Source organism: Grampus griseus (assembly GCF_964374135.1).
Source record: "Grampus griseus genome assembly, chromosome: 6".
In the NCBI taxonomy this organism is placed as follows: domain Eukaryota; kingdom Metazoa; phylum Chordata; class Mammalia; order Artiodactyla; family Delphinidae; genus Grampus; species Grampus griseus.
In genome coordinates, this window is record NC_139000.1 from 104,881,905 (window position 1) to 104,902,690 (window position 20,786).

Below are 20,786 nucleotides of genomic sequence, written 5' to 3' on the forward strand. Positions count from 1 at the left end.
CATTTTGTTTTTTTCCTCTTAATTTTCGGCAGCTGTTCCTTTTGAGAACTGGTAATGATAGGGTAACTAAGAGGAAAGAAAGGATTTTTCATCTATTTGTAGGTTCCTTGAAATAGTGGAGCTCAAGCAGACGGAGTTCGAGAACTCAAGAGAGATGGGGAGGCTCACCTCTAAGCATGATCTTTTCCTGCTTGAACCAGTTCCACACTCCTTGTACACCTGGAGTTTTTCAGATCTCTGGTGATATTACTAGGTGGAAAAGAAGCAGCATTAAAAATTTTATAATCTTGGGTATATAAGAGGAATATGAAGACCCCATTCAGTGACATATTTACCTCCTCTGCTCTTAGGGCTCTTAGGTCATGATGTTTAGTGTAGGATTTTGCTTACGTGTACCAAAATGACCCATTAAAATCGCAGGGATGGAGCCATAGGGAAGATGAACTATGTCTCAGCATTCTGTGGTTTGTAACCTGGGAGTACTTTTATAGAAAAGTAGGCAAATTTTTTCTGTTAACAGCCAAATAATGAGTATTTTAGGCTTTGCAACTATTCAGCTCTGCTGCTGTAGACTGAAAACAACATATATTGATATATAGTACCTATATACAGTATGTACATACAATAATACACACGTGCAATCCATAACTGAATGAGCAAGGCTGTATTCTAATGTAACTATTTACAAAACAGGCAGCTGGCTGTAGTTTGCCAATGCCTGCCTTAAAGTATCGCGCCTTCACACACATGTTGCTACTTTTCTGTATTTCTCCGTTTGACTGTGCCCAATACCTTTTAGGCTGATCAGTGTTATTAATGATTAACCCCCTGGATGTTTGCTTTTTTGGCTGTTTATCTTATCCTCTTACATTGTCATCATTTTACCTGTCTCCTCCAACTTCCTTTTAAACCTTTTTTCAACAAACATTTGGTACTCTGAGGAATTTAAAAAATGAATTAGATTTGGAATATGCCCTTAGCCTGTATAGTAAGAGATAAGACATACATAAATACATTATGATGGTAGATTACAATAATGTCTTAAATTACTATAGTTCTTGGCGATCATATACTTTCATATATTTTTTTCTCACATAGATTTTGATCTTTATAGTAACTCTGAGAGATAAGAGGCTAAATGTTAACAGTATTCCTTTTTTTGAGGGGGAGGAAGGTAGGAAAGAAAACTGAGGCTTGGGGAGGTTTAGTTATTTGACCAGATGTAGTAAGAGGCAGCATTCTTGAATTGGCTAATAACATTTACTGACCTGTCCCTCTTAGAATACAGTGATGTCAACCTTTCTGGGCAGCCCATTCTAATTTGCAGACTAGTTTTTAGGATGCTTTTCCTTATTGAGCTGCAGTTTGCCTTTCTGTGAGTGTCACCTTTTAGGGCTGTGTAGAACAAGTCTATTCCTTTTCCCTCTGACAGTTCTGCAGATGTTGGAAGACAGCCATCATGTTTCCCAAGACACGAGTTGCAAATTAGTGTGCATGGATCAAGTGAGGCCTGTGCACATACCATTTGGCCACCCAACTTACACAAAGACTTACATTGGGAGCCAACTTTCAGAAATGCAGAGATTTCACATAAAAATCTCTTTTTCTGGCTTTTCTTAAGAAAAAATTATAGGCATTGGTGCTGTAGAGCTCACATTTCTGATGGTGGTAATCTCCCTTAGATGCTAAATATGCCCTCCATTTTTTTTTTTTTTTTTTTGCGGTACGCGGGCCTCTCACTGTTGTGGCCTCTCCCGTTGCGGAGCACAGGCTCCGGACACGCAGGCTCAGCGGCCACGGCTCACGGGACCAGCCGCTCCGCGGCATGTGGGACCTTCCCGGACTGGGGCACGAACCCGTGTCCCCTGCATCGGCAGGCGGACTCTCAACCACTGCGCCACCAGGGAAGCCCATATGCCCTCCATTTTGCTAAGGTCTCTGCCGGCCGCCTTGGTTCATCTACTTCACTCTCAGGGCCTCTGTGGTCATTGAGATTACCATCCTTTTCCTAGGTCTTCTACTCCACAGGCTGTCGATCCCCATTTCCTTCAGCTGTTTCTTATTTGACAGTTTCAAATCCCCTCACCAATTTCTTAGTCCTCTGCCCTGCATTCACTTTGTTAATGTTCCTCTTAAAGTGTGGCGCTCAGCACAGTGTACAGTATTCAGTATACAGTGTCAGAGTGCAGAGTGGGGTAACTTTTACTCTTTTGTTTTTGACTATATTTTGTTTAAAAAAAAAACCAGGGGGGACTTCCCTGGTGGCGCAGTGGTTGAGAGTCCGCCTGCCGATGCAGGGGACACGGGTTCGTGTCCTGGTCCGGGAGGATCCCGCATGCCGCGGAGCAGCTGGGCCCGTGAGCCATGGCCGCTGAGCCTGCGCGTCTGGAGCCTGTGCTCCGCAACGGGAGAGGCCACAACAGTGAGAGGCCCGCATACCAAAAAACAAAACAAAACAAAACAAAAAAACAGGAAAAACAGGTGATAGTCATATATTCTTGATTCACTGAAATTATAGTCAACTAAAATCATAACTGTGTGTGTGTGTGTGTGTGTGTGCGTGTGTGTGCGCGCGCTGTTATTAAGCTAAATCATTTCCTTGTAGTTTTGGGATCTAAGTGCCTGAACTCTGCCTTTATCTTTTTTTTTTTTTTTTTTTTTGCGGTACATGGGCCTCTCACCGTTGGGGTCTCTCCCGTTGCGGAGCACAGGCTCCGGATGCGCGGGCTCAGCGGCCATGGCTCACGGGCCCAGCCGCTCCACGGCATGTGGGATCTTCCCAGACTGGGGCACAAACCCGTGTCCCCTGCATCGGGGTACAGGACTCTCAACCACTGCGCCACCAGGGAAGCCCTGCCTTTATCTCTTTTAAATGTTATCTGCTTAGATATTCCAGACTGATAAAATCTTTTTGTATCCTGGGTTTTTTCCAACCTTGACTTACTCTTCCCAGCCTGACTTCCTTTATTTCTGAAGTGGAGCTGTAAAGTATAAAGGCATTGTGGCTTAAAATGGAGAAGATAGTTGGTGAGGACTCCAAATTATTATTATCGGATTCAGTGGAAAATTAAGGGGGGCCTTAAAAGAAAGCATTATGCTTGAAATTTTGGAGGTGAAACAAAAGGAGGTCTTGGGGATAGCCTTGAGTTTATTTGTTTGTAATATTTCCCTCCCCGCCACCAGTAAACAGTATGTATGTGCTTTTTGTGTGCAAGGCAGTTGTAAGTCAGCGGGGTCCTAGAATCTCAAAGGATCTTTGAGATCATGTAGTCTACCCCTTTAGTTTATGAGTTGAAAAAGGATAAGGAACATATGAGTCAAGAAAGACAAGAATTATGAAGTTAGGGGGCCTGATGAATCAGAAAGATGGTAGTAGTGATAAAGGGATGACAGAATCGGAGTCTCAAGTTGAATTCACCCATGCAGGTTGAAGTTGGATGCCTGAGTCATAAAGCTGATTTACGTATTGCTTAGCAAACTTCTACTTGAGTTTTCTATCTCATTTAGGGAGACTAGAGTCTACACTAATGATATCAATTGTATACCTCCATAGCATAAGGTGAAAATCTTATTTTCTTGAGGCATGGAAACCCTTAGAGAAATTAGTTTATGGTCTAGGCACTTGTGCATCAAGTTGACTGTTCCAGAAGGATTCTTCAGCAAAATCTATCTGAAGATCTTATTTTAAAAAACCTGTTTTAAAAAAAACACAAAAAAACCTGTTTTTACACCTCCTCCTTCCATACAGTGGAATCTGTATTTTTCACATATTGTGAACATTTTCCCATTTGATTTAAAACGATTGAAAAGCTTATTGACAGAGAGATAACATATTAATGACAGACTGATAATCATATTAATGACATGGATTTATCATACTTAATATTTAACCTTCCTCCTAATCGTGGACATTTAATTTATAATTTTTTTTTGCTATTATAGAGAATGCTTGGTGATTACATTTTTATATCAATAATACAAATCTTTGTTCACATAGAATGCATTCCTAGAAAGTGAAATTGCTGAGTCGAAGATATGAATATTTTAAAGACTTGTTACAGATGGCAAGTTTACGTTCCTACGAATACAGCGTAAGAGTACCTGTCACTGTAGCTGCCAGCGGAGTACAGAGATGTACTGTACTTTATTATACTAAATGGTTTACTTTGTAATGTGGACATTCTTGATATTAAATCTTTTTTCTCATTCATGATTCTTTCTTAAGAATAATTTCTGGAAGTGGAATTGTAGGGTCAAAGTGAAGGCACCATTTCAGGGCTTTTATTGCTTAAGGCCAAATTGTGCTCCACATAGGAGTGTCGGTTCTCCTTCGCAGCACCAGAGTATGGGAATGTACCCTCGTCAGTACCAGATACTGTAATTTTACTATTCTTTGCTGGTTTATAGGTGGAAAATGTCACTGTGTCTTGTTTTAAATGTACACTTCTTTGATTGCTGGGATGATTAAACATTTAAAAATGTTTAGCATTTGGACCTTTTTGTGTAGCTTCCTGCTTATTTCCTTTGACCACTATTGTATTGCTTTTACTTCTGTGAAAGTAATGCTGTGTTGTAAATGCTTCCACCAATCTTTTCACTGAATCTCAACTGAAAAAAAAAATACATGTAGAAGCCTTTGATTCTTACATAGTCAGATTTGTTGAACTTTTATGGATTCCACTTTTGCCTAGATTCCTGTAAAAGTGGCTGTACTTATCTTGTGGTGAAATTACATTTATGTTTTCCTTTGTTCTTTTTGTGGTTTCATTTATTATAATTACCTCTTGAATCCATCTGGGACTTATTTTGGGATTTGGTTCGTCATGCAGGAATTCAACTTTATTTTTTTCTAAAAAGCTAATTGTCACGTTATTTATGGAAAAATCTAATGTGGTGTACTTTGAAGTGACTGCAGCAAGATAATATTTTTCTTAATTATGAAAGCAATACATGCTTATTGTAAATGAACAAAGCCAAAATGAGTCTTTTAAGTAAACAAATAGTAAACACGTGGGTAGCAGGGTGCAGGTCGGACACCTGGATTTGTATCTGGGCTCCTCACCTTCTTGCTATATGGCCTTAAGTAGGTTATCTAACCTTGGGATTCTCACTTATTTTTCTGCAAAGTAGAAAAAACAAGCCTAACCCCAAGATGGTTGATATGAGGATGAAATGAGAAAGTATATGTAAAGTGTGTTATCTAGAGTGCATTGTATATATATATATATAGTTATAACAAGTGAAAGGTCTACCCCCACGTCTTCCAAAAGTCTATGATGTGGTCTGTAGACTTCCTGCATGAATAAGGTATATTGCTCTTTGACTTCCTTAGTTGTCTATAATTACATTGATTCAGATGTCATCAATCTGAATGAGGATTGTCATCAGTTCTTTGTTAGACCAGTACTTTTGAGTTTATTGAGCAGTGTGTTCTGCATTAAAATCACTTGGGAGCTTTGTCAAACTGCGGGAGCTTGGGCCCATGCTTGGGAATTCTGATTCAGTTAATGTTTGGTGGGCCTGGGTTTATCATGTGAAAACATTCTTAGCTGAGTTGTGCATCTGATTTGTAACCCTAGTTAAAAACTGACTCATGAGACAATGTGATTTTGATTTGTGGGATGTTATCAAACTGGTGGGAAGGGAAACGGATACAGGAATTGGCATAATTTTCCAATTGAGGACTTATCCTGGGAGTTGAGACTTCTGGGTTCAGGCTTATTGCTGACTAAATGCAGCAATATTGTGACCTGGGTTAATCAACAATGTTAGTTTGCTTGTTAATACCTATACACAGTTGAGCAGCGGAAGGAACGCTTATTACTTACTGGTGAGCTCCTTTTGTGTCTGCTAGGGGCATCTGTGGAACACCTTTGGACTTAGAAATCTGTTCTTGAGACCAAGCAATATTTGTTTTTCCTTTTTTTCAAAGCCCTGTAATAAGGGTGGCTCAACTCTGTGGTTCTTTGTGATTGTATCATAATCTTGACTCGTAACTCAGTAAGTATGTCAATGCACAACCAGTTTTTCTCACCTGATTTTGGTTTTGAATTGCTGACAACTTTTTATTTCCTTTGTTTTACACCCAGGTTAAATTTATCCAGTAAATAAACTGTGGTGGTTGTATTGTGAAAAACACATGACCTCGCTCTCCTGCAACTTGTGAATTGCCTACATTCAGTTTTTACAAGTCACTTTTTAACAACAGTTAGCTTCCCTGGAAAGTGCCTTTTGTTATTTTGAACCATAAAAGAGAGAAGTCAGAGTCTTAATAGTAGTGCTAGTATTGGGAAATTTATTTTAGTTTGTTTAATTTGTTTAGCTTATTAACATCCTGATTTTTGAATTAGGTACTAGGTAACAGACTGTTTGTCATGCCTGTGCTTAGCAGGAAATCAGGAAATCATGTTCTTTGGGGTTGTTATAGTATTTAAAAATCTCTGAAATATTGCTTTCAACAACCTTATTGAAATGATTTTCTGTACAGAACTATCTTTATCTAGTTTGAAAGGCTTGTGGCAATGGCAGTAATAGCAGCAATGTACAAACGGTTCTGTAGAACCTGCTCCTGGGTTGTAATAGGATTCTGCCTTCTTGATGGGCTCGTGTAGTACTACCTGCACAGATGCACAGGTAGGTCATTCACTCTGAGTATATAGTTTTCTTGTTTTGTTTAGCAGATAAACAAATATGAATATAAGGTTGACTTTAGGTTTGGAATAGTATTACCATGTGTTTTAATTATAACTCATTATCTGTGATTACAGTACAGCTGTAGTAATATGGATAATTTAAAATTAATTTATGCATGATGTGCCTATGCTCTGTGTTCCCTGAGTTAACATTACAGGCAGTTTATCATAATGGTTAAGACATAGAGAGTGTGGGCCTTAGAGTAACTGAGTTGAATCCAAGTTTTACTCAATATGGATGCCCCTGGGCAAGTTACCTAAGCTCTGTGCTTTGGTTTCCTCGTGTATAAATACAGTGGGAATACTAGTAATACCTACTTCATAGGATTCTTGTGAAGATTAAGTGTGTGAAGGAATACAGTAGGTCTAACCTGGCACACTGTAAACATTCAGTAGATGTTAGCTGTTATTATAGTTATTTAATATGTTAAAGTCAGTTGAAGGTTTCATTTGGGAACATCTGGAAGGTGTCTAGCTTCTCTGCTTCTTGCTCCATTCTCCCTTCATACGTTTCAGATGTAATGCATAACAGCAGCCCAAGTGGAACCAGCTATTTATTCCCTTCTTTCCTCCCTTCTGTTTTCTTTCTCTCTTCCATTGAGTGTTTTACTTTAGTTCAGTTTATTTATTTATTTTTTAATGAGGAAGATTATACAACTTTGTTGAAAGGCATTAAAGAAGACCTAAATAAACAGTGATATGCCAAATCCATGATAGGAAGTTTCAATATCAGAGTGTTTTAGTTTTACAAGAAGAAAAGTCGAGTCAGTAGGATGGTTATTATATCAACAGACTCTTGAAAGCAAGGTCCTCATTGCTGGTAATGTTCCCACCAATGACGGAAGAGTTCGCTGTGGAGATAAGGAATGTTAGCAGAGGAGGCGATGGTAGAGATGGTAGAGGGCACGGGTGTGTTGAGGCGTAGGAGGGAGGAGATGAAGGGGCAAGACAAGCATATGCAGAACTCCGAATGAGAACTCTTAAGCCCCAGATGACTTCTCAGCTTATCTTCTGGATTTTTGACTTGAATTACTTACCATTTCAGCTTTCCAGGAACATAGCTGGTTTCAAGCCCTCAAGTGAGTGGCTAACATATGAAGAATTCTACTTTCCATTTATCAGCAAGAAAATTTTGATTAGGGAAAGAGTAAAAAGTAGGGCATCAGCCGTGATTTGAATGATAAATCTCTGTGCACAAGTATTTTGAACTTTTTTTCCCTCTTTGTTGGGAGAAGACACTTAACTAACATAACCTCCTTATACTCAGAGGAGGTGTACCCTTGCTGCCGTTGGAACATTGAGGTGTAGATGTCTGTGTTGCTGACCATTGGAAAAGAGATATCAGAAGGGAGATCAAGGTTAGAGAGGTAAATTTGAGAATCATCCAATCAGGGGGTGCTAATTGAAGGTATTGGCAAGCTCCAGTAAATGAAGATAAAGAGAGAAGAGGACAAGGGACAAACCCCTGAGGAACAACTGTATTTAAGGAGTGGCAAAAGGAACCAGAGAATGAGCTGTTGCGGTGGAGAACCAGGAGAACGGATGAGTAAATTATATAAAATACAAACTAACTTAATATGAGATATTGGGGCAGGGATGAGGATGACAGAACTGTTTGATAGAAATAAAGGTGTGAATAAATGGAGAGAATGAATGTTCATGCTTCTGGATAAGATTAACTATATAAAATAACACTTCCCTACTTAAGTGCAATATAATTTAATTCTTTTTATATATTACTGAATTCTGTTCACTAATATTTGTTCAGTGTTTTTTGTCTATATTCATGAGAGAGATTTATCTGTAGTTTTCTTTTTTGGTGCTCTCTTTGGTTTGGGTATCAGGGTTGGTAGAAGGACCGGGAATCTCCCCCCTGCCGCCACTGGAAGAGACCGTGTAGAATAGGTATTTATACTTTAAACATGTAGTAGAATTCTCCAGTGAAAGCCTTTGGGGCTGGACATTTCTTTTTGGGGAGTTTTAAAATTACAAAGTTGATTTATTTAATAGTTATAGGACCAATTATCTATTTCCTGTTGGGTGAGTTGTGGTGTTTGTGTTTTTTGAGGCATTGGTTCATTTCATCTGAGTTGTCCAATTTATGTGTGTTAAGTTGTTTATACTTCCTTTGTTATCCGTTTGATGCCTGCAGGAACTGTAGTGATATCCCCTGTTTCATTCCCCATGTTGGTAATTTGTATCTCTTTGTCAGTCTTGAGCAGGTTTGTCAAAATTATTGACAAACCTCTTGGTTTTACTGATTTTTCTCTTTTGTTTTTATGTTTTTTATTTCATTGATTTCTGCTCTTTATTCTTTCTTTCCTTCTGCTTACTTTGGGTTTATTTTGTTCTTTTTCTAGGTTCTTGATGTAGGAGCTTAGGTTATTGATTTGAGATGTTCCGTCTTTTCTAATGTAAGCATTTCATGCGTAAATGTTCCTCTCAGCACAGCTTTAGCTGTGTCCCATAGATTTTTTTAATTTAATCTATCGTATTTTATTTACTCCTCACAATAACCCTGGAGGTAAGTAGGGATTTTTCAATATCACTTTAAGGAGGAAATTGTGTAACATTCTTAAATTCTCAAAGTTGAGTCCTGAGCTGGAGAGTCTAATTGCAAGTCCAGATGGCCTTCTAGCCTCCTCCTAGCTGTGAAATTCTCTCTCTTTATTTTTCAGTGTTTCATTTTCCTTGAACCAAGACTATATAGGCTCTAAATCTCAAACTTGATTGAAAATGAAAGTGTAAACTAAGACTCTTATCTAGTATTGTTATTTATTGAGCAGTGACCTGGAACCCAGAACTATGTGATATTTTGCAGAGGGATTTCAGAAGAGGTCAGAAAAATAGTTTCATTCTACAAAGAGTTTTTAAGTCCAGTTGGAGAGAAACAAATTCCTTAAATGAAACTAATGAACAGTTGATCAAATTCTGAATCCTCTAATACTGAATACAGTGGGAATTTAGAGAGTTCAGAAATCAAGTGTAGTTAGAGAAAACTATATGGAAGAGGTGGGACTCTAAAATGGCCCCAGAGAATAAGTGTGTTAGGTGGAAAAGAGGAAGAATGCTGTTCCAAGTGTCCAGTGAGTCTGTTGGGCAAGTGAGATGGAGAAGGTTGGAGAAAGAGCACAACTTGAGCCAGCTCGTTCTTTGTGTAGGGTTGAGCTTGAAAGATTCACTGGACGTACGTGGAACAGTTGAAGTAGGGCATGTAGGTAGAGCCATCCTTGATTATAGAGGATCGTGGAAGTTTAGCAGAAGAGTGATTATGGGCAGCAGACTAATGTAAAAAAAAAAAAAGATAAAACATTTAGAGATAGAAAAATTGGCAAAACACATGAAGTGATAGTGCATGAAAAGAGAAGTACAGATACTCAATGAGCAAAAATTGTTCGACCTCCAATAATAAGGGGTAAATTAAAACAATAGAATGACATTTTATCAAAGTTTTAAAAAAAAGGCATTTGGTTGGATTAGTTAGGTTAATTAATGCTTAACTGCAGCAGCAGACTCTGAAATCTTAGTGGCCTAACATAAAAGTTTATTTCTCACTCTTCACAATTCAGATGACGCTCTTCTGTGGCTCCTCTTCAGTGGTGACTCAGGGGTCTGTGTTGCTTTTATCTTGCCACTTCATAGTTTTAGAGTTTTTTGCTTTCAGTCTCTCAAGTGGTGGGGGGAAGAAGAATCCATGGCTATTCTTAACTGCCTTGTACTGGAAAGGATACCTTACTTCTACTCACATTCCCTTTGGCAAGAACTAGCCTTAACGGCTGCAGCCAAACTGTAAGGCAGAGTGGGAAATGTAGGAGAGCAAATACATTCTCGTGGAGTAATAACCATTTCTGTCACACCATTATTGGCGAACGGATGCCCTCTGTATCGTTGGTGGGAGGATAAATGGTCATCTTTCTCGTAGACGGTAATTTTTAAAATGGTAAGATATTCTTGCTCTGACCTATGTTAAAATTTTCTTTCTAAGGAAATAACTGTGGATGTATGCAAAGATAGCTACAAAAATAGTTGTTATAGTTTTGATTATAGTGAAAAATTGGAAACAAATGTCTAGCAGAAGGGGACTGGTTAAGTAAATTATGGTCTTGCTGTATTCAATTATTGATGATCATGTAGTATAGCGTCTAATGATGTGGGGCATTACACTGTTCTTGTTATAAGTGGAAAAAAATCAGATTACAAAAAAGAACATATATCCCATTTTTGTCAGCATGTTTATTCATGCATAGACAAAAGACTGGAGGCGATCTCTGGTTTTAGGGTGTTTGCCAGTTTTAGTAACTTGCAATTTTAGTTTCCACAGAGATAAGAGAAAGAGCCTTGCGCCTGTGAGTGTTAAACTGAGATACCAGATAAGAGTATGGATCTTCAAAGGGTTGAACATTCACTAAAGGAGTGGATAGACTAGAAAAAAATCTACCTGTGAGCACACACAGAGAGATGTCTCTCTTAGCAAGATCCAGAGCTGGTTGGGGAAGGGAATATTCACTGAGCACTCATGACCATGGATTTCCCTTCATATGAGTTTTGTGTTCAAATCTACAGTACTTGTGGGATCTGGGAGAATCTCCAGACTGAGAATTGACATAAAAAGTGGTGTAAGGCTGATAGTATGACAGAGGTATCTGGAAGACACAAACTGTTCTGGAGGGACGTATCCTCAACCCAGACCACATAGATTTCCCAGAAATAAAGCACAACTAAAAATGAACTCAATACAGAATTATAAAGCATGGGAGGAAACAATCTACTATTCCTCGATGAGCAAGAATCAGCAGACAGAACAAACTAAACACCTGAAGAGAAGGAATAGAAAAGGTGAGAAAGAATAGGTGCGATCGTAAAAATAAGAGAAATTTTTAAAAAGGGGTCAGTAGAATATCTGGAAATGTAAAATAGTCATTGAAATTAAAACTCAGTGGGTAGGATAAACAACCGCTTTGACACAGAATAGAGAATTAATGAGTTAGATCAGGAGTTGGCACACTATGGCTTGTGGGGTAAATCTTGGTTGTGGCTTATTTTTTACAGCCTGCATGGAAAGAATGGTTTTTACGTTTTTGTTTTTTTTTGTTTTTTTGTTTTTGTGGTACACGGGCCTCTCACCGCTGCGGCCCCTCCCGCTGCGGAGCACAGGCTCCGGACACGCAGGCCCAGCGGCCATGGCTCACAGACCCAGCCGCTCCGCGGCATGTGGGATCCTCCCTGACCGGGGCACGAACCCGCGTCCCGCGCATCGGCAGGCAGACCCTCAACCACTGTGCCACCAGGGAAGCCCGGTTTTTACGTTTTTGAAGCGTTGTTTAAAAAAAGAGACAAATGAAAATATTCTACATAGACTGTATGTAGCTCCCAAAACCTAATATATTTACTCTCTGGCTCTTTACTGAAAACATTTCCTGAGCCCTCAACTGGATAGACCTGAGGAAATTTCCAGATGGTAGCACAAAGGACAAAAGAGAAAATATAGAAGAAAGGTTTAAAGACATGGAGTATGAAATGAGGAGGTCTGACATATGTCTAGTCATCTAATAGGAATTCAAAAAGGAGAGAATGAGCGACAGGCTCTATACGAATAGATAACCAACAAACTAAACAAACTAAGACTAAACAAACAAAGAAAGCAAACAGATAATGACTGAGACTTTTCTGGTTTGATGAGAGACACACATCTTAAGAGCCAGAAAGTTTGATGAGTGCTGAGCGTCCCCCGCCCCCCAGATTCCACATGTAGACACATGCAGAATTCCAAAGGCAAAAAGATCTTGAACATAGCCAGAATGAAAAGTCAGGTTATCCACAGGCACAACAATTAGACTGACATCTCACATCTCAGCAGCAGTAATAGAATCCAGAGGATTCTTCAGTGTTGGTGGAAAAGAATTATTAACCTAGAATGGTATATCCAGCTAGATCATTATTCAGGATTTAGGGTGAAATAAAGTGTTTTCACAAGAGAACAGTTTACCACCAACAAACTCTCACTGGAGGCACTACTTCAGGGAAAAGGAAACAACCAGAGGGAAGGAATGAAATGCAAAAAGGAATGGAATTCTGAATAAGGAAATTGGTAAATATGTGGGTGAATCTAAACAAGCAGGAATTGCATTAATGATAATAAGGGCTAACATTAAGAGTGTAAAAACAAGATGGAGCCAAAATATCAGTCAATATTGACGTACAAGTCAAGAGAGAGGTCATCATAGGTAAAGAGCTTTTATTAAGAAGAGTGATAAAATATTAGAGATAATGTTAAATTTTCAGCTGAAGTCATAAATTGAATATATAACTGCCAGGCTGGTAGAGGGTTTAAAAAAAAAAAAAAAAGAAAAGTATGCCATCGCTTGGGAAAATTGTTTACTCCAGTGTTTATAGTTCTTCTAAACAGTGTCCAGCACACAATAAAAAAATCATAAGATTACAAAGAAACAGGTAAATATGACCTACAATCAAGAGAAAAACAGAATAAAATCCACAGGTGCCCCAGATGTTGGAATTAGATAAGAAATTTAATTCTCATAAATATGCTAAAGAAAATGGAGGAAAAGATGGAAAAAATTAATAGATGAAGAATTTCAATAGAGAAATGGAATCTCTAAAAAAGAACTTAATGGACATTCTTGAACTGAAAAATATAATACCTGAAATTAAGAATTTATTGGATGGAACTAACCTTAAACTAGAAATAGCAGAAGAATGGTTTGGTGAACTCAGAGATAGGTCAGTTGAAATTATTCAAGCTAAAGCATTATTAGATGAAATAAAAAAGATTGATTTAGAGTAATGCATAGGATAAACTGATGGGGAATGTGAGATTAGGCATAATGGTTTGTTATGGTCCAGTACTAGGTTGAAGGCAGTTGTATAAAAGAAAGGGATAAATGCAAACATTATTGTAAATTATTATTATTATAAATATATTATTACCATAATTATTATTATTACAAAAAAGAATGGATGCAGTTTGGCAGATCTAAAAATAACTCCAGGACTTGTAGCTAATAAATAGATTACTATATGAGAGATACTGTACAGGGTATTTTTTACTCACTGCTTTATCTCTGATTTTTATAACAATCCTGAACATGAGTGTTCTCTTTTACTTAAGAAAAAAATGCAGCTTAGAGTGGTTAAGTGACCATCTAATAGCTTACAAAGCTGGGGTTTGATCCAGGTCTGGCTAGCTTTGAGGTCTATACTCCTTGCTGTATATCACATTGTTTCTAGTTTGTAAGACTAGAAGTAATATCATGGGCAGAACTGAAAGTTATTGGAAAGTGGGAATATTTCGAATCATGTAATGGCCATAGTGTATCCTAGGGGAGATATCCTTTAGGGAGCTGGAAATACCGGTCTACTAGTATTTTGGGGGTACTTCGGGGGTTGCCGCCATTTCAGCGAATGGATTCAATACCAGATTATGTCAAAAGCCTTGGGGAGCACTTTCTATATGAGGTAGGAGGACGACTGGGTGCCAGCAAAGCAGAAAGGGACAATACATAAATGAAAAGATATTATGAAGGAAATCAGTAGATCAGTGCCAGAAAGTGTCAGGGGGTAAGAAAGGCTACCTTAAACAGGAATATCAAGAAATTAAGATCTGAAGGATGAGAAGGAGTCAACCAGAGAAGAGCCTGGGGAAGAGCATTCGAGACTAAAAGATCAGCAAGTATAAAGCTTCTGAAGCAGTTAAGAGCTTGGCTGGTTGAAGAATTGAAAGGAAGGCAGTGTAGCTAAAGCTGAACGAGCAAGTATGGCAGTGATGTCTTATGAGATTAGCTTGGTGCTCGGGGAGCTAGTTATGAAGGGCCTGGCAGTGTAGCAGGAAAGCACTGAAAATTTTTAAGGAAAGGAGATCCCTGGTCTAACTCATGTTTTAGGAAGATGATTCTGATTGCTGTGCATAGAATGCATTGTAGGGGGCAGGCTGACAAGTTGGGCATTCAGTGCTGTGGCCGATGACAGAATTAATGAGATTTCTCCTTATCAGGATTTCAGGTGACATTTATTTCTAGATCCTAATACCTTCGTTGTCATTTTCCGGAGAATGACAGAAGAAGTTCTAAGCATTTTCTTTTTCTTTTGTGCTTGCAATAATTAGCTGTTTAGGAAAGAAAGTTCATGCTTTTGGGCACTGATGACACTTTTGCCTAATTTCAGTAAAAGAGATGGAACTTGATGGGGATAAATTTTTTTGAGTCATTGTTGAATTACTGGTTTCCATTAGAATGTTTGTTTCTATTCCCAGTTCTGTTCACTGTAGGTTGGTAGCATTAGCAATATTAGATTAAGTATCATCAGTCTCCAAATAACTTTTAAAAAACATTTTGTTTAGACTCTGTATAATTTAGCTTTGAGTTTTTAATATGAGAAATGTTAAACATATATAAAAGCAGACATGCATGTATCCCCATAATTCAGTGTCAACAGCAGTTTGCTCATGGCTAATCTTGTTTCACTGATATCCCAGAATGCTCCTCACCACCCTCATCCTGTTTATTTTTAAGCAAATTCCAGGTAAATCCTCTATAAATATCTCAGTATATACTTCTAAAAGGTAAGGATTTTTCTACGTTTTAGCATTTTGGTTTATTCCCTCTTAGAGCTCATAAATAAGTAACCATATAGCTGGATGGTTTGCCTTTGAGAATGCCGATTTATGCTTGTTGTCCCAGTGTATTTATTAATAGGACCCCTTTTCACTTAAAACAGTGCCTCCATTTGAGCAATAAATTCTATGCTCACCTTATATACATAAGAGAAACCTTTTCATAGTAGACAGTAAATAAATTCTTTAATAGCACCTTCAGTATTGAGTATTTTTCTAATAGCATGTCACTTCTCTATTTTCTATCAGGAGAGCAAGCCCCGGAGTTCACTATTTCCAGAAATTGTATACTGAAGTGTAACGCTACATGAGTCAGAGAAAGGAAGGACCCTGAGCCATATGGTAAGAAGGGAATGAATCAGCTGAGTCGCCTGGATTATGCCTTCTTTTTTTCCTCCACTCCATTCTGTCTTTGTTACGATTTGATCGTAAGTGCAGAGAACATTATTTTGAAACCCAAAAGAGAGATTTTAACATTTGAATTAAAAGGATAATGCTTTAGAAACTTTGACCTACATACTTTGGGATATTTGGTCAGCTCTTAATTATCAAGTTTAGATCATCCAAATTTACGCTTTTCCATGATTGATTATTTTTTGGTTTTTGTTGTCCTTATCTCGTGGTCTCCTTATTCAAACCTTTTAGTAACATTGTCATCACTTTTAATTTTTATTTAAAGGGAGAGAAGACTCTATCAAACATTTAATAGTTATATATCCTTAACAAAGGTAGAAGCTAGAGAGAGTGACTGAGCATCCAAAAAGTACTACTTACTTCACACTGCCTTGTGGTAGTATCCTTGCTATTCGTTTATATCTTTTTAGGCTAAAGGAAGTTCCATGAGGTCGAGGATTATTTTACATCCTAGATTTGCCCACAGTTATACTTAGCATGTCTTAGACATGGAAAGAGTATGGTAAATACTTTTTGGAGGGAATGAATGAAGGAAATTGGGGGTATTCTTTGGCACAGAACATTATGAGTTCACTTCTAGATGTATTGAATTTGAGGTGAAAGCAAGTGAAAAGCTTTTGTAACCTGTGATAGTAAAGTTTGGTAAGAGAATAGGACTGGGAATGCTGTTTCAAGATTTTTTAGCCTGAAGTACCCTCACATCCTCTGTCCTGTATTTTCATAGCAACACAATATATGTTGTTATCTCTGTACACTTATCTCCATTTTGGGAGATTAGAAACCTGGGGCGTAAGGTCTGACAGCAAATCTCTTCCAAGGATAAGAAATAATGCCCCTCATTTCTAAGTATAGTGTTCTTTCTGAAAGACCAGGTTACTATTTATATATTAAGGAGGAGCACATGATGTGTGCTAACAGAAGATAAATGAGAAGCAAACTGGAAAATACATTTTATCTCTGAATTACTGGACCCACTGCTGGGTAAAGATCAAGAGAGTTCTCATCAGCTTTTTTCAACTCTGAATATGACAAATGGAGCTCCTCACAGAGGTGTTTTTTTTTTGTTTGTTTGTTTTCCAGTAGTTCAAAAGTCAACTTTCATGTCAGGAATGAACATAGATAGGAGGGTGTTTCTCTTTGTCTAATGATGATGCCTGAGTCTAGAATAACAAATTGTTGTGAACATTTTCGCCCTCTGTTGAATGTAGCTGGTAATCATTTTATAGGGCTCTAATGCTGCTCTATAGCCAATTAAATAGGAAGAAGGTGTGTGTGTCTAAACACTGAAACTGTTTTTGGACACTTATCTTATCCATCTCTTACTAACCACAAGTAAAATATCCATACCAAACAAAACCTACATTGGACTTAAAATGTTATGTGAGACACACACCAATGATCCAACCATTGTTCTATCTTATAAGAGTTAAGCATTTTCCAGAAAGTTACAGGGGGAGAGCAGGATTGTTGAACATAATGTCTTCAAGACTGACATGCTTCTCTTTCTTTTGCAGGCCTGATTGTTGGCAATGACACTGTTAAGAGGCTGGCATTTGTTTCTGTTCTAACCAGCTACTTTATAACTGTGAATAGTAACTATGCATATGTATTGGTCAGCAAAACCAAGGAACGAGAGCTATGGCAGTTGACAAAGTCAATCTGATTCCTGGGTATCTTTCCTGGGTTCCACCATCAGGGACCTCTTCCCTTCCATCTCATCAACAATGTGGTACCTTTTACTATTTGATAAAGATTAAGGACATGTTCTTTGGTCAACAACCAGAACTCAAAATCTGCTGGAGTAGGGTCAGAGACCATTTCAATCATAGCTGAGGAAAATGAAATTTCCGTTTTATTTGGTGCCTTGTCCAGGGAGCACACTAACTCTTTCGGAAACACGGGAGTGAGAGGAGGTTGAGTCTTGTCTGATAGCAACTCATGGTTATGGCGAGTGACCCAACGTGACCAGCAGGGGCAGGAGCCACAGAGGAACTCATGACGGGCTACACCATGTTGCGGAATGGGGGCGTGGGCAACGGAGGTCAGACCTGCGTGCTGCGGTGGTCCAACCGCATTCGGCTCACGTGGCTCAGCTTCACGCTCTTCATCATTCTCGTGTTCTTCCCCCTCATCGCCCACTATTATCTCACCACCCTGGACGAAGCGGATGAGGCAGGCAAGCGGATCTTTGGCCCACGGGCTGGTAATGAGCTCTGTGAGGTGAAGCACGTGCTGGATCTCTGCCGCATTCGAGAGTCTGTAAGTGAAGAGCTCTTGCAGCTGGAAGCCAAGCGGCAAGAGCTGAACAGTGAAATCGCCAAGCTGAATCTGAAGATAGAGGCCTGTAAGAAGAGCATTGAGAATGCCAAGCAGGACCTGCTTCAGCTCAAGAACGTCATCAGCCAGACCGAGCACTCTTACAAAGAACTGATGGCCCAAAATCAGCCCAAACTCTCTCTGCCCATCCGACTCCTCCCAGAGAAGGACGATATCGGCCTCCCTCCCCCAAAGGTCCTGCGGAGCTGCCGGCTGCACAACTGTTTTGATTATTCTCGCTGCCCTCTCACCTCTGGTTTCCCAGTCTATGTTTATGACAGTGACCAGTTTGCCTTTGGCAGCTACCTGGATCCCTTGGTCAAGCAGGCTTTTCAGGCCACAGCACGAGCCAACGTTTATGTTACAGAAAATGCAGATATTGCCTGCCTTTATGTGATATTAGTGGGGGAAATGCAGGAGCTGGGAGTGCTGCGGCCTGCTGACCTGGAGAAGCAGCTGTACTCCCTACCACACTGGCGGACAGACGGACACAACCACGTCATCATCAATCTGTCTCGGAAGTCGGACACCCAGAATTTACTGTACAATATCAGTACAGGCCGGGCCATGGTGGCCCAGTCCACTTTCTATGCTGCCCAGTACCGGCCTGGCTTTGACTTGGTGGTATCGCCACTAGTCCACGCCATGTCAGAGCCCAACTTCATGGAAATCCCACCACAGGTGCCAGTGAAGCGGAAATATCTCTTCACCTTCCAGGGTGAGAAGATTGAGTCGCTGAGATCCAGCCTTCAGGAGGCCCGCTCCTTTGAGGAGGAGATGGAGGGTGACCCTCCAGCCGACTACGATGATCGTATCATTGCCACCCTCAAGGCAGTACAGGACAGCAAACTAGATCAGGTCTTGGTAGAATTTACCTGCAAAAACCAGCCTAAACCCAGTCTGCCTACTGAGTGGGCGCTATGTGGGGAGCGGGAAGACCGCTTAGAATTACTGAAGCTCTCCACCTTCGCCCTCATTATCACTCCCGGGGACCCTCGCTTGGTTATTTCCTCTGGGTGTGCCACACGGCTCTTTGAAGCCCTGGAGGTTGGTTCTGTCCCAGTTGTGCTTGGGGAGCACGTGCAGCTTCCTTACCAGGACGTGCTGCAGTGGAGCGAGGCCGCCCTGGTGGTGCCCAAGCCACGAGTGACCGAGGTCCACTTCCTACTACGGAGCCTCTCCGACAGCGACCTTCTGGCCATGAGGCGGCAAGGCCGCTTCCTCTGGGAGACTTACTTCTCCACCGTGGACAGTATTTTCAGTACTGTGCTGGCTGTGATTAGGACTCGCATCCAGATCCCAGCCGCTCCCATCCGGGAAGAGGCGGCGGCCGAGATCCCCCATCGCTCAGGCAAGGCAGCCGGCACTGACCCCAACATGGCCGACAATGGGGACTTGGACCTGGGGCCCGTGGAGACAGAGCCGCCCTATGCCTCCCCCAAGTACCTCCGCAACTTCACCTTGACCGTCACGGACTTCTATCGCAGCTGGAACTCTGCGCCAGGACCTTTCCATCTTTTCCCCCACACACCGTTTGACCCTGTGCTGCCCTCAGAGGCCAAATTCTTGGGCTCTGGGACTGGCTTTCGGCCTATTGGTGGCGGGGCCGGGGGCTCCGGCAAGGAGTTCCAGGCCTCGCTGGGCGGCAACGTCCCACGGGAGCAGTTCACAGTGGTGATGCTGACCTACGAGCGGGAGGAGGTGCTCATGAACTCGCTCGAGAGGCTGAATGGCCTCCCTTACCTGAACAAGGTCGTGGTGGTGTGGAATTCTCCCAAGCTGCCCTCAGAGGACCTTCTGTGGCCTGACATTGGCGTCCCCATCATGGTAATAGAAGCATGAGCCTTTTGTTTTACTGCATGAGAGAGGAATTCATTCTTAATCTCTTTTCCATAAACATGCTTCTTTTAAAAAAAAACCTATACAGATTCTTTCCCCATGAAATTTTCTCCTTGCCTCTATTTCATTCCTTTCAGGCCTTGACAGTTCCCTCTCTGCTACTTACTTCAGAAATCTCCTAAGACGCTCCAATACCGAAACTGGCCCTGTGAAGGTTTACAAAACCCTGTCACTGACCTCATGGACTTATTCTGTGTCATCACAAAGATGTTGATAATGAGAATGGTGATGAAAAGCTAACATTTATGAAGCACTCCTAGTCTAGGCACTATAATTTAGCATTTGTGGAACTTATATAATGAACTAGTACGGTTTCTTCATTTTAAATCTGTGGAAACTGAGGCTTAGAGAGGTTAATTATTTTGCCCAAGGTCATGATTAGCAATCATGGAGGAGCTGAGTCTTAGTGTGTTTGATTCCAGAAGCTGCGGTTTTAATCACCTCCCAGAGGATTTAGGAAGGAGACCTGTTTCATTTCACAGGGTTGGGTACAAGTCCTCTGGGAGACTGGTGTTGGGGGTTTGATGTTTTTGGAGTTGGAGATCCTGAACCTTTTCTGTAGTCTCTTGCAGGTTCTTTCTCATTCTTTACTCCATCTGTTATGGTTAGGATGCTGTATTTTACAGGAAAAGTAATAGCCGAATATGCAGGATAGAGCTTTAGTTCTGAGTACTTTGTTTATCCACCTTCTGATGTAAACTTGTCAATCTAGAGGGAGATTACCCATTTCTCTTAAATGTGAGGCCTTAGAGCAAATCTTAAGCCACCTGGCAACTACTTACCCTGCAGCTTAGGTACTTTCCAGAAAAAGGTAGCAAAGAAGGGCAAAGGTCTGATGG

The 20,786-nt window shown here is 40.3% G+C and overlaps 1 protein-coding gene across 2 annotated transcripts in view; it reads left to right on the forward strand.

The window, feature by feature from the left end:
• Positions 1 to 20,786, forward strand: part of EXTL3 (exostosin like glycosyltransferase 3) — a 125,870-nt gene that overhangs the window by 66,429 nt on the left and 38,655 nt on the right. For both annotated transcript variants that reach the window (XM_082656977.1, XM_082656976.1), the window contains 2 exons: positions 15,568 to 15,660; positions 17,247 to 19,875. In XM_082656977.1, coding sequence (XP_082513103.1) covers positions 17,728 to 19,875 — 2,148 coding nt within the window. In that variant the 5' untranslated portion in view covers positions 15,568 to 15,660; positions 17,247 to 17,727. The remainder of the gene's footprint in view (positions 1 to 15,567; positions 15,661 to 17,246; positions 19,876 to 20,786) is intronic.